Source organism: Vombatus ursinus, unplaced genomic scaffold (assembly GCF_900497805.2).
Source record: "Vombatus ursinus unplaced genomic scaffold, bare-nosed wombat genome assembly UNPS02014852.1, whole genome shotgun sequence".
NCBI classification, from domain to species: Eukaryota; Metazoa; Chordata; class Mammalia; order Diprotodontia; family Vombatidae; genus Vombatus; species Vombatus ursinus.
Genome location: NW_020954630.1, coordinates 9,888,175 through 9,903,040, shown reverse-complemented (window position 1 = coordinate 9,903,040; position 14,866 = coordinate 9,888,175). Strand labels below are relative to the sequence as shown.

General features: G+C 38.0%; 1 protein-coding gene across 1 annotated transcript in view; it reads left to right on the top strand.

Annotated features, from left to right (window-relative positions):
- PTPRN2 (protein tyrosine phosphatase, receptor type N2) overlaps positions 1–14,866 on the top strand; it is a 1,506,109-nt gene that overhangs the window by 1,019,180 nt on the left and 472,063 nt on the right. Inside the window, exon 12 of the mRNA XM_027841109.1 lies at positions 9,419–9,483. Within this exon, the coding sequence (XP_027696910.1) occupies positions 9,419–9,483 (65 nt within the window). The remainder of the gene's footprint in view (positions 1–9,418; positions 9,484–14,866) is intronic.

Genomic DNA, 14,866 nt, shown 5'->3' with positions numbered 1-14,866 from the left:
ATTTACCATGCTCTAGGGCTAGGTCTACACAATATGAGTAAAGGGAAGATTTGCAATTAGTTTTGTTTATCTAATCTATGTAGGAAGCCTACAAAGATTATTTTTGTGCCAAAATGAATGCATTGGTCTCAATAATCCATGTTGGTTTTCTTCTACCTCTGAATTTGTCTCAATGACTTACAAACTCTCCACTTAATTAGTTATTGTATAAATATTACCAAAGGTCCTTTGGAGGAAGAGGGCTAAGTTTATCAGGCCATACTACTTTTTTTTTTCACTTGGAAAAGCTAGAAATAATATGTGTGTATTTATACATATGCATATATATGTATGGTTTGCATATGTGTGTATATTGTATATGTACATATGTATGTATATACACATGTGTATCTGTGTATATATACCCATATGTGTGTATGTGTGTATATATATATGTGTGTGTGTGTGTGTATGGAGAAACAGATAGGCAGCTAGGTGGCACAATGGATAGAGTGCAGGGCCAAGGATCAGGAAGACTCATCTTCATGAGTTCAGATCTGGCCTTAGACACTTACTAGCTGTGTGACCTGAGCAAGTCACTTAACCCTGTTTACCTCAGTTTCCTTATCTGTAAAATGAGCTGGAGAAGGAAATGGCCAACCACTGTAGTGTCTTTGCCTAGAAAACCCCAAAGGGGGTCATGAAGAGTTAAATACACGTGTGTGTGTGTGTGTATAGTTTGTTTATATATGTAAAGGTTGTTTGCATATATATTGTATATATAATTATATATATGTTGTTTGTTATACATATATGTATGCATATGTATATTTCATGTAGATTTTAACTATCAAAAACTCTACTTGCCCCAGTAGCTGCCAGGAAGCCTTCTGGCTCTGTCCTTTAATAAATAGTGACCTTTGCTAAGGAAAATAAATGATGCTGTTCAGAAAGTGAATCTGGCTTCCCTCAGGTTATTGAGGCCTGAGCCCAGTGACAGCCTTTACCTTTCAGTTCTCAACTTCACTCTCCCGTGCTTTCTAATAGAGCAAACCCATTAAGTTGTCCCCATTGTAATTTAGATCACAGAAGAGACTTCTACAGATTCTTTCAGGTTAAAATAACTGGTATAAAGAGAGTAGGCAAAATTATTCCACTGCAGCTACGTGCTTAATTATATGGAATACTGCATAAATTGTCAAGTGCAAAGAATTATTCTGATAAATTAAAATACTAATTAAATAGGCTATTGCAGAATTTTGAGAACATTATAGGGTTCCGCTTCTTCAGGTAATTTGCATATCCTTCATCTAGTGAATTTAATTTTAAAGGACTTCTTTTTTGTGTGTTTGGAAACCCTTTTTGTCTCCCATGAAGATAAAAATGGGCTTTGTGCGTTGTTCCTTGCTTTATTAAAGCAGCCTCTACTATATGTCTACACATTGAGGTTTGTCAGCCTTCTGTTACAAATGCCAATTTGGAAAGTTGAAAAATTGGTCCTAAATATTAAATTGGGATGAAAGTTTGCATGTTGAAACCCTAGTTGAAATATTGCCTTTTCTACCCATGTTTCTAAGGAACCGTGAAAGTGACCATAGGTAGCTCACAGGGAGGAAGGATGGGGATGCTGAGCATACTTAGATCTATCACCTAGACTTTGCACAGCCAACTTCAGTTTGGAAACTCAGAGAAAATAAAGGTATTATCTCAAGAATCAAGTGCCTAAAAAAGGAGTATGGTTTTAAAGAAAGCTGATATACACTAAAAAAAGAAATCCTTTCCAATTAGTGAATAATCTCATTGAAGAAAAAGTGAAGATAGTTAAAGAAACAAATGTGACTACACAGGGAGCTCTGTGGTCATGTAATATTTAAAATGAATCTTTTTATTTTTATTTTTTTTTATTTTTTTAGGCAATTGGGGTTAAGTGACTTGCCCAGGGTCACACAGCTAGTAAGTGTCAAGTGTTTCATCTGAGGCCAGATTTGAACTCAGGTACTCCTGACTTCAGGGCCAGTGCTCTCTCTGCTGCGCCACCTAGCTGCCCCTAGAATGAATCTTTACAAAACAGAAAAGGAAAGGCATATAGTCAAGGAAGAATAGAAGACACCATGAACCTGTGAGAGTAATGTTAGGTAGGCAAAGCCCAAAATTAGCACAAAAACTTACAAATTATACTTTAAAAAAAACCCACTTTTTGTTATTATATTTTTAAAATAGGAATAGAAAAAGTAGGCAATAGGATCATTTCTTGTAAAATATTCTCATTCATTCATTCATTCATGTGTTAAAGTTGAAAGATAATAGGATGGATGGTCAGAGTCTGGCTGTGAATCCCACTCAGACGGGCTATATGACAGTCTCTCTGAGCCTCATTTTTCTCATCCATAAATGGGAAATAATAATACCTATAGTATCTACCTGCCAAGGCTGTCATAAAAATCAAATATGATATGGTTTGTAAATCTGCAAGTATAATATGTGTCAGTAGTAGTTGTCATTGTTATTAATTCATTCAGCAAATAACCTGATGTTTACTAACAGAGTGATTTTTGTAATCTACAATTATGACTATATCCCTCCTCTATTTAAAAATCTTCGGTTATTCCTTATGTTTATTCTATAAAATATAGGTTCTTTGGTCTAATGTTCAAGGTCATCCTCAGCTTGTGTTGACCTGACCTTTCTAGCCTTCTAGTGTGCTATTCCTCTTGGGGCACTTTACCCAACAGCCAAACCAGATTCCTTGACAATTCTCCTTCTTGTACCTCCTGTTAACCTTGGTGCCTTTGTTCTTACTCAACCTCACATCTAGAAATGACTCTCCCTTTATTTCAAACTGTTGAAATCCTTCCCTAATTTGAAGATGAAGCTTAGTTGCCACTGTTCTTAAGTCTTCTCTCATCCGTCTTCCTTCTTCTCTTTCTTCATCTTTTCATATCTTTTTGTCTTCATCCTCATATCTTTCTTCATCTCTTCCTGCTTGAATCACTTATGCTATAATGGATATTTTTATGTACTTATGATATGTTTTGTATCATAGTTATTTGCCTATTTATCTTATTTCCTTCTGCTAAATTGTAAGCTCCTTGAAGGCAGATGCTGTATCTTGGATCATCTTTGCATCCCTAATGCCTAATAATGGTAATAGCTGAGATTTTAACACGATGAATTAAAGTTTACAAAGCACCCTATGTATGTCATTTGATGGCCTTAACAACCCTGGGAGATATTTATTATAAATCATATTATCTTATCTTTTTAATTTGCATTTGTTTGGGTTCCAGAGCTGTTATTTCACCTGTGTGAACAGTTCTTGGTGTGGAAATTCCCTTCAGTGATGTAGATTAGATCAAAGATTTAGAGGTGAAGGGTACTTTACAGTCCAACCTCTCTCCTCCCCTTGGTAATTTTACAGGTAAAGAAACTGAGACAAAGAGAGCTTAATTGACTTGCCCACGTTCGCACAAGTAGAGAATACATGAGGCAAGATTTGAATCTAGGCCTTTCTGATTCCAAATTCCAAATAGCACCCTGTCTACTGTGATTGATCTGCAATTTATAATCTTAGAAGCGTGTCAGTGGATTAATTGACTTTCCCACGGTCATAAAACTGATTAGGTACTAGGCAGGATTCAAACGTAGGCCTCTCCAGACTCCCTAGCCAGGCTGTTTCCCACAACTCCATGCTGTTGCACCAAGAGTTCACAGTCTGAAAGATGTGCTAAATAAATATTGATTGATTTGAATTATTGCTCTATACAATAAAAACACAATTCCTTCCTTGGGGAGAGCTTACAATCTAATAGGGGAGTAGGAACAGGCACATAAATAACTTATTGTAGTTCAAGGTATGATGGGATGAACCCCACAAACAAATACTTACTGCTATGAGAGTGAAGTGAAAGGTAACCAGGCAAGGCAAGAAGCATTGATTGAGCGATTATTATGTGTCGGGCACTATGCTAGGGGCTGGGGACTACAGACGGAAGCAAGAAAGACAGTTCTTGCCCTCAGAGACAACACACAGAAGAGACCAAAAAAAGCAGGGGGGAGGGGAAGGAAAGGTAGGAATGAAGGAACCTGGTGAAAGGGGGGTGGGAGGACATGGTTTTAAATCCAAAGATAATCATAAATAATGCCAAGACATGAACGAAGGCAGGCCCTCCTACACCTTTCCACAAAATGGAGGCTCTAAAAAGACCTCACCAAATGGGAGGAGGATGGGCCTTGCAGAGGGATTCTCCCTGAGTAGGCTCCAGGGTGGTAGGCTGTTGACAAGGATGATGATGATAAAAATAACAGCTTATATTTATAGAGTACTTTAAAGTTAAAAAAACACTTTGGTATAAGTCATTTAATTTTAAGAGATGGTATTCTAGGAGAGTCAGTAGGACTTAACAGATAATTCAGTATGGAGTGTAAAGAGTCTGATATGACTGCCAGGTCTGAACACAGGAAACCAAAAGAAGGCTGGTGCCAGTTAGACAGAACAGGAAGTCAGGAAGAAGAGATGGCTTTGCAGGGAGGATGTGGTATTAGGTTTGGACCTGTCTGACTCAATGTGGCAGTGGGATATCCAGATGGAAATGTCAAGATACATATACAAAGGATTTTGCACATTTTAAAGCACTATATAAATGCTAGCTGTTGTTATCTCTGTCATCTGACATTTCCACCTGGATATCCCACTGGCACATTGAGTCAGACAGGTCCAAACCTAGTACCATATCCTCCCTGCAAAGCCATCTCTTCTTCCTGACTTCCTGTTTTGTCTTAATGGCACCTGCAATCTCCTGGTTTCCTAAACTCAGACCTGGGAGTCATTTTGGACTCCTTCTTCTAGTCCATACCGAGTTATCTTTTAAGTCCTACTGATTCTCCCTAAATACCATGTCTTAAAATTAAATGATTGATACAAAAGTGCTAACAAGTTTAAAGTGCCCTATAAATATAAGCTACTATTTTTATCATCATCATCAACAGCCTACCACCCCAGAGCCTACTCAGGGAGAATCCCTCTGCAAGGCTCACTCTCCTTTCATTTGGTGAGTTCTTTCTGGAGCCTCCATTTTGTGGAACTTGTGATGGCTGTGGGGTTGGTTGATTCGCTCAACATCTCACCTCAGACTGTTGTTTCTTTGTTGATTATTGTTGTTCTGTGGCTTTTTTTGTGTGTGTGGGTTTTTGGTTTTTCATTTCCTGCCATTGATAGGCTTTGGTCGTTAGTCACCCCTGGATCATCAGGTGGCATGGATGGTTAAGAGGAAATGGAATCTAGAAAGAGTAAGGAAGTTAGGAATAAAGCTTAGAGTTTAACATACAATTCAACAAATGTTTATTAACATCTTACTGGGTGCAAAACAGCATGCTAAGCCCTGGGTAAATTTCAAATTCTTGGCCCAGATGAATCATACCTGAGTTAGGCTGAGGTCACATCTTAGGAAGAGAGCGAGTTTGGGCCTTAATGAAACTAAATGCATAGGTTCAAGAGCTTCCTAAGATTTGTCTTTGATACACTAATGCACAAAAGATGGTGATGGAAATGAACAATAATCAGTGAATCTATCAGTCAAAAGGGGATGGACTATTTATTATCTGCTATTTATGAATTCTGTTATACAATCATTGCTGAACTTTCCATATTTCTTAGGAGTTTCAAACAAAGAATCAGTGTGTCAATAAATATTTGTTCTAAACCTACTATGTACTCAGTACTACACTAGACCTTCTGAGGGAATCAATAATAGCTGATAGCTAATAATAATAATAGCTAACATTTATAAAGCACCTGTTATGTAATAGACACTGTGCTAGGCACTTTAAAATTATTAACTTAATTGATCTTCACAACATCTCTGGGAGGTAGTTACCATTATTATCCCCATTTTTACAAATGAGGAAACTGAGGCAGACAAAAGTTGAATGACTTTCCCAGGGTGACACAGTTAGTAAGTGCCTAAAGCCATATTTGAGCTCAGGAAGATGAGTCCTAGTTGAGGAGAGAGGAATAATACAAAATGCAATTATAGACCATAATACAGCAAATAAGTTGTCTTAAATCCTTAGGACAGTTCTGTAGGAATGTAGAGAAGGAAGAGATCAGTGTGAATGAGATTTTTAAACTACTTTATTCAAAACCTATATGCAGAGTGTCCCAAAAGTCATGGGACAGTTTTAAGCCTTTGAGACATCCTATATCCCTTCAAAGTTCAGTATAAATACTATCTATTCAGGAGGTGGAGATTGAGCTGGACCTTACAGGATCAGCAGGATTTGTCTAGTTGGAGAGAAAGAGAGGATCTTTTTACTTCCTTTGAGAAGTCTTTTGCTTGTGCAGTTATACTTGTATAACTGCCCCAGCGACTCATTTCAGTCTAATGTTGCCAACTTTTCTGTAAGAAAGTTCAAAGGGAAACCAATTACTGAGATATTTAATGAGGCTTCCATCCCCAATGCCAGACTTCATAAAAGTCTTGGACATGAGTACATTAGTATTTAGTTTGTTCTGCCCTTATTGTTATTTTTATCGTCATCATCACCAGCCTACCACCCTGGAGCCTACTCATGGAGAGTCTCTTTTCGAGGCTCACTCTCATCTCATTTGGTGAGTTCTTCCTGGAGCCTCCATTTTGTGAAACTTGTGATGTCTGTGGGGTTCAATCCCAATTACAGGCCCCATTTCTTTATGTTATACACCCTACAGTGAGAAAAATGATGTTCATTTAGATTTGGAAGGACATAAATCAAATGACTGGTGAAACCACCTATTTCCCTATTCCAATAGAATGTAAGGTCTACAAGGGCAGAGGATGCTTTGGTTTTATCTTTATATCTCTAGTGCCTAGCAGAGTGTTTGACATATAGTAGGTGCTTTTTGAAAGCTTGTTGGTTGATTAATTTCCTGGTTCCATACTCAATAATATAAGCTTTGCATAAGGTTTTGACTAGGTTTACATTTCAGGAAAGGGATGCTCCAAACAGTTTTTTTTTTCCAAAATAGGTATATCTTCCACTATAATCAGTAGGTTGGTATTGTGAATTACGACACCAGAGGGAGCTTGGCTTAACAAAAGCCAGTTCTGCAATACACTCAATACTTTCTTTGTGCAAAATTTACATTTGGTTATCCCCAATCAACAATAGAGTTCTTTGTCCCTCCCTCACCACTATTAACTAGTTATGGTGTTGTGACCAATTTAAATAAAAAGTCATTGGACATCCATGTAGATTGGTCTAAAGAGGGAGCCTGATCTAGTGGATAAAAAGTTGGCCTCTAAGATAGCAAGACCTCGGTTCAGGTGACTCCTACTGGCTAAGTGACCTTGGATGAGTAACTTCTAGGTGTTCTAGGCAGTTCTCTAAGACTTTAAGGTGCAAAGAAGGTATCAATTTACATTAGCAGAGAGTTCCCTTACTTACAAGTTCCCTACACCAATTTTAGTTAAGTCTTTCTCCTTCTAGATAGAAATATAGATGGAGATTGCCTATTCGGCTCTCAGAGAGCCCCACTGGTCATCTTGTCGAGAAGCATGTTAGTTGAAATTGTCGACAAACATTATTAAGTAGCTTCTATATGCTGGGCACTGTGCTAAACATTGGCGATACAAAGAAAGATCAAAAAAGTCTTGATCTCAAGGAGCTCACAGCCTAACGGGGGAGAAAACATGGAAACAATTACAAAGAAGATACAAACAGTATAAAATGGAGATGAATTCGGAGGGAAGGCACCAGCATTAACATAAATTAAGAAAGGCTTCTTGCAGAAGGTGAGATTTAAGTTGTGACCTGAAGGAGGCCAGAAGACAGAGATAAGGAGGGAGAGCATTCCAGACATGAGGGTGAATTAGTGAAAATTCATAGACTTGAAGACTTGAAATGTGTTGTGCGCAGGATACAGTAAGGAGGCTGATATCTGGATCAAAGAGTATGTGGAGGGATGTAAGCTGTAAGAAGACTGGAAAGATAGGAAAGGGGCCAGGTTATGAAGGGCTTTAAAAGTCAAACAGAGGATTTTGTATTTGATCCTGGATGTAATAGGGAGTTAATTAAATGATGGGCAAGGGGATATGAACATGGTCAGACATGTACTTTAAGAACATAAATTTGACAGCTGACTGGAGTGTAGACTGGAGTGAAGAAACTAGAGGCTGGGAGATCAACTAGCAGGTTATTGCACTAGCTTAAAAAGTTAGAAGTACACATTTGTTGTACAAGCTGCCTTTTTCATTTCTAGGCCTGTGGTCGGGTTGCTCTTGGTAATAACAAGGGAGCTTTCTTTTTTTTTAAATCTTCTATTTTTCTGTGCCTTTTAAGCCTAAACCCAATTGTAAAAGTTTATCAACGATTATCTTTGGAAGTAAGCTGCTACTCAGGAAATTGTTATCTTTTGTTAATGGGAACTCCATTTTAAAAAAATGATTGCTTTATGAATTGCCATTAAAAAAAATTCTCCTGCTATTCAGGATTCACTTCATTGTATTGCCCTCACCATATCCCAATTAAATGTCCTTATTGAGACTCTTACATTGCCTTTGCTCTAACCTGGATTGTTTCTTGTCTGCTTCAGCCTTTTTTTGCAGTATATATAATTACCTATATATAAAAATAATGTTCATTCATTTGAAGGGAAAACTTTCTATAAGACAATGAAAAGACCCTAAAGGTGGAGATGGCAGGCTATAACAGGAGCTCATTTGTACCATGCTCAAAGATATAATTTCATTACCCGAGATTAACATAGGTGTATTACACTGTGAGGTGAAAGTAATTGCTATTTTCTTGCTTTCCCTTTCTCTATTCATCACAATCCCAATGCATTCTTCATTCACAGAGTTTTCAATGCAATCCTTTTTTTTTTCCTGGGTTCTCATTTCCAAAATGACAGGAGCTTTGTCCAGTGGAATATTTCTTCAGAATCATAAGTGAAGGTCAATTGCTTTTGACACAACTTCCTTTGGACTGAAGTGGGGGCAGGCCGGGCTTTCCGTATTGGTGTTAGGATCCCTGAGTTTGCATTTACATCCGCTAATTGTTTCCAAAGCTCATTTCTCTTGGAATGATTATTGAGTGTAATTCATTCCCTGAAAGTCTTCCTCATTTTAAATCAGGAGCCAATTTGGATGAATCCTTTATTGGCTCTAAATTATTCTAGTGCATTTCTTCTAGGGGTATGGTAAGAAAGGATAAAAGAGTGAGAAGCATAATGAAATGAATAAATACATTCCATTTTTCCCTTCTAGTTGGTCTTATTATGAAAGACTAATGCCACAGTCAATTTTGTTGCTGTTCATGAAAGCTGGTCCATTGATGAATAAGGATATCAGCAGTAAATTTATTGAATTTTTCAACAGGGGAAAAATAACCTAAAGGTTAGGTGTATCTTGAGAACTGAATACTCACCAAGCTGACAACTATGCTTCTCAATTTTTCCCAACAGCTGACAACAAAGACAAGCTTGAAAAAACCTCAGGACTGAAAATTCTCCGAACTGGAATTGGGTCGGTAAGTGATAATAAGGCAAGAATTTTATTCGAAATGTCAACGAAAATGCTTGCCAAGTTTTCCCATGAAAATACAGTTGCTCACAGGCTCAAGTGATGTCATCACATTGACCACAGAATGATGGCATGATCATTAAGGATATTTGCATTCAAAACTGATCATTGTGATGGTCAAAAGTACAAGACACCAATGCCATGAATACTGATTGTAACACACACAGTAGGTGTCGGATGATATTTTTGAAAACTTGCCAAATTACCATTATCATGTCTCAGTGATGAAGGTGGCCAGTGCCTTTGAAATATATACTTTTTTCTTGAGTTGTTTCATGGAGTAACCAAATCTTGAGATTTGGTAGAATATTACTTTATCTACATTATTTAAATAAATAAATAATCTTAGATCAAGGCTAAATGGTATTACAGGTGATCCATTTGGTGAACAAGCTGCTTAGAGAGATTGCTTTCAGAATAGCACTTGAAATGCATGAAAATGCATGAAATATATGCAAAAGCATGGTCACATCCATGTTGTTATCACAGAAGGAGACTTGATGAAACTCTCCAACTGTAGTTCAAGCAAGTTCAAGCCCTTGTCTGTTTTTGACCAGTTTTTAATTGTATTCTAAGTTTATGACCAGTATTCTCTTCCAGAAATGCATTTAGTGACCATTGGCATATGACTAGGGGCTAAAACCTATGTTGGGGTGGCATCTGAAATTGTGGGTTTCAAGACTTTCACAGTGGAAGATAAATTCTAAGAAACAGATTTCTCCTGGTTTTGATGTTTCTTGTTCTCCGTTGGATCTCCCCATAGTCAGTTTTGTTTCATGAATCTGTCATTTACCAGTTAGATCTTGGATTGTAGAAATAAGATCTTGCCTAATTGGCTGCTCTTTCCCTCCCACCCCCCAAGTAAAAAGGTTTTTATGGTTACAAAGTTGTTCGCTCTTCAGAACGGCTTTATAGAAAGAGTGCATCGTACCTTGAAAACATCCATTTTGCAGCTAAACGATGGACAGAGTGCAGTAAAAGAGTAAAACAAATGACTGATAGAAACTTTTCAAAAAACGCTTGAAGGGGTCTGACAGATACTATTGTATTTGGTGTTTTCTCAATGCCTTTCCAACTCAGACTAGATTAATGAAGCATTTGACAGCTGACAACATCCTGCATTTTTTTTGCAATGTGCTGTATCTTCAGCAACCAATAAGTGGAAAGGAATAAGGCAAGAGGCAATAGGGAACCAAATAACTGTCTGTATTACACAGAAGGCACTGTGACCAAAGGGGAAAGGGACCCAACGAGCTTGGAGGATTAAGGTGAATGATGGAAGTGCTTTGATTCAACTGTCTCTCTTTTTGGTGTAAGGGAACTCAAGAAATCCTTTTCACCTTTCCATCGGATCTGCCCCCTCAACCTTATCAAATGTGATTTTTATATATTTTTGTGCATAGTCATTCCTCTGAGAAGAATAATAGAGTACTGTAACTAAGCCAATTCTCCAGTGATTGGGGATCAAACACAGATGGGTCCAGGTGAAAGCCATTTCTAGTAATCCAATCATGCAGCTGGTTCTCAGGTCACCCTTTGACTTAACTGTATTTGGACCAAAGCAGAGGCTGGGCTGTAATGGAATGGGAAGAATCTTTTGTGGAAGTCTTTTGAGTAGGAAAAGGAGTGGGAAGAAAGGAGAAGTTGTGTGTAGTACTAAAGCTGTGAAGTAAATTTCAAACGGCATTTAGTTCAAATAGAAAAAGCAAGCCATGAGCTTTGTTCAATCATTTTTCAGTCATGTCCAATCTGTGAGACCCCATTTGGGGTTTTCTTGGCAAAGATCCTGGAGTGGTTTGTCATTTCCTTCTCTAGTTCATTTTACAGATGAGGAACTGAGGCAAACAGGATTAAGTGACTTGCCCAGGATCATACAGCTAGTAAGTGTCTGAGGTTAGATTTGAATTCAGGAAGATGAATCTTCCTGATTCCAGTCCAGGTACTCTATCCACTGTGCCACCTAGCTATCCCAACCAGGAGCTTGCTGGATTTTGAAACTGATTCTTACAATATGATGTTAGGCTCAGGAAAGGGAGTTGGTATATTTGAGTTGAGAGTTCTATGCCTAGCTGCTTAGCTAGGTACATATAGCTCTCATAGCTGGCCCAGCAGTTAGGCATACTTTACTTATGTTTCTTGCTATATTTTAATTTGTTACACTTCTGTGGACCAAATAAATATACCTACTACTTTAAGAATGCTACTCCATACTTTATGAAACACTTTTACATCTCACTTTTTAAAAAATTGATGGATTTATCTCCATTTCACTACTGGTATCACATCTACTAACTACTACTAATAATAGTAAGGGCAGCTAGGTGGTGCAACGGATAGAGTACCTGGGGGAAGATAGAGTACCTGGAGTCAGGGAGACTTGAGTTCAAATCCAACCTTAGACACTTCCTAGCTGTATGACCCTAGGCAAGCCACTTACTGCTATTTACTTTAGTTTCATCATCTATAAAATGAGCTGGAGAAAGAAATGTCAAACCACTCCAGGATCTTTGCCAAGAAAATCCCAAATGTGGTCACAAAGAGTACGACAAAAAAACTGAACAACAGCAAATACTGCTACTGATAATAATACTATTACATAGTGCTTTAAGGTTTAAAAAGTATTCTTATCTCTTAATCCTCACAACAACCCTAGGAGATGCTAATTATCCCCATTTTACAGATAAGGAAACTGAGACCAAGGTTAAGTGATTTATCCAGGGTCACATGGCTAGTAAGTATGAGGCAGGATTTGAACCCAGGCCTTTCTGATACCAAATCCTATGCTTTACTTTATCCATTGTACCATCTAGCTTCCACAAGGAAAAGTATAGAAGTGGATAGATTTACCCAAGATCATGGCTAATTACTAACAGAAAGAACTAGAACTCAGGTCTCACAATTCCTGGCACAAAATAGCAAGATACTGCTAATCTCTATCACTGTTTCATTCATGACAAGGCTATTTTCCTGAAGCTGTAGATCACTTATAGTACGATGGAAACAAACTCTGAAAAGGAGGCTGACTCCTGGGCAAGAAGATGACTCGAAATCTGATATACAGCCATGTTGTGTGGTAACCCTGGCCTCAATCGCGTTTGCTTGCAGTGTTAACCTGCTTTCTCTGGTGTGACACAGATCTAAAGAGGCTTCTTCTTTATCAGAACGTTGGAACCTTGATGCCATGACACCTGCATCTCCACTCCATGCTTCCCTCCCCTAGAATTCATATTTTAGAATGAGAAATGCCTGGTTCCATGTCTATTCTTTTCATTTTGCCTTTGACAGAAAACTTGGCCACAGTCACTAAACATTACCTCCCTAGAAACTTGATATGTCTAACTGATCATCTGCAAACATGCTAGTGAAAGTCCCTGCAGGACTTTAGGGGACTCAATGGGAAAGGGATGGAAAAGCCTCCTTCGTTCCATTTGTAGAGCAACCCTATATACAGCCCCTACGCTCACAAGAGGGTTTCATGCTCATATGACACAGCCTGTAATGAAGTGGACATTATGGCAGGAGCAAGGCAAAGTGAATTTCCCACACACTCTGTTTCCATGGGGTGTGTTTCATGTTGCAGGTCATAAGGCTCTCAACCAAACATCCATATAGTATAGTGCATAGAGTTGAATTCCCTCCCTGGTTGCCACATAATTATAAACTTGGTTTTATTATATTGGCTGAGCCATTCTTGGGGGGACATCTGGAGTGATGATAATAGAGGCAAAGGACTGTAGCAACCCCATGGGTGCTAGTTCCATTCACTTATTAACATGTTGCCATGAAATGACAATCTCCCCTGTTTTCCATTCTTCATGATTCAACTTATGTCTTCCTCCTGGGGCTCTCAGGCTTCATAGCAGAGTCCAGGTATTTCCTTGGTTGATCACATATTTGGAGACTAGTTCTCAAGATCTCCTGTCCTTTTCCAGATGGCAATTTTCCTTGTCAAAAGGCAGCTGTTCTATTATCTTTGAAACTCAGTTACGGAATTCTCATATGGGATCTCAAATCTGAACACTTCTTGCTTTCCATGAAGTTTTTCCCTTATATAAGTTTCAAGTTAAAACTTTATATATTTCATGAAGCATTGAAAAATAGGGTGTGTGTGAATGCATGTGTGTGTGTGTGTGTGTGTGTGTGTGTGTGTGTGTGTAGTGAATAGGGAAGAAATATGGATAGAAAGGTGACAGGTCGGGGAATTTTGGATAATTGGATCATATTTTTCCCAAAATCTTATTTGTCTCATTTCTGCACTCGTTTCTGATTTTTCTTAATTATGAGTAAAGAAATAATTCTATTTGATACAAATATCTCTAATAAATGCCAACTGTCAAATGTAAAGCAGAGTTTGATTACTGGAAATCTAACAGCCTTAATGGAATCTTTGCTGTGAGCTTATGATTCACACATCTGATGACAGATATCTGAATTAAAACATTTTTTTTTAGCCAAGTAGAAATATCTCAAAACAAATTTAAGGGAAATGAATAGATTAGAACACATATACACATTCCAAATAGATTAGTGATGTTTTGACATATTTCAAAAGCCATGGTTTCTGATATTTTGAAAGGTTTCATAATTTTATTCAAATTATATAAATCCATGTTTCTACCGAAAGAAACTTGAAAGTCAATGTGAAGTATTTTTAAAAGCTTGGAAGAAAAATAAACTAAGATTATCACAGAAGCCAGTACCTGATGCCCTAAATATTTTCTAGAGTAAAACATTCTTTTCTAATTGTATTAGGCAGAGGGACTAGGCCTGTAATTTTACAAGTATAGAAAACTCCCAGGTGGTAAGGAAATTCTTTCTCACAGTTCAGGCGGGCACTTCCTCTGCAACTTATAGAGGCCATTTAAAGAATTATTTAGAGCTCCGAGTCATTAAGTGAATTGCCCAATGTCATAAAGCCAATATGGGGCCAAAGGAGGACTTGATTCCAGGTCTTCTTGGTTTTGAGGCTGGCTATCACAACACTGACATTCTTCTAAATGTTTTATGGCAGTAAATTAGTAGAGTGACCCTATAGTGATACTCTATAACTCTTTAGTGACATACATGCCAAATTGAGCCCCCAAATGAGGGTGAGAGGGGCAGGTAGAAGGCACAATGGATAGAGCACCAGCCCTGGAGTCAGGAAGACCTGAGAGCCCTGAGCGAGCACTTCACCATGATTAGTAGGGAGGTGGGAAAGAAGGATGACGAGAAGCCCAGAAACCATATGATGAATTGTTGGAGAAGCTGAGGTTAATGTACCTGGAAAAGAAGACAGAAGAATTATCTTCAAATGTTAAGAAGCCTGTCACATAGAACATGTTTCCTAG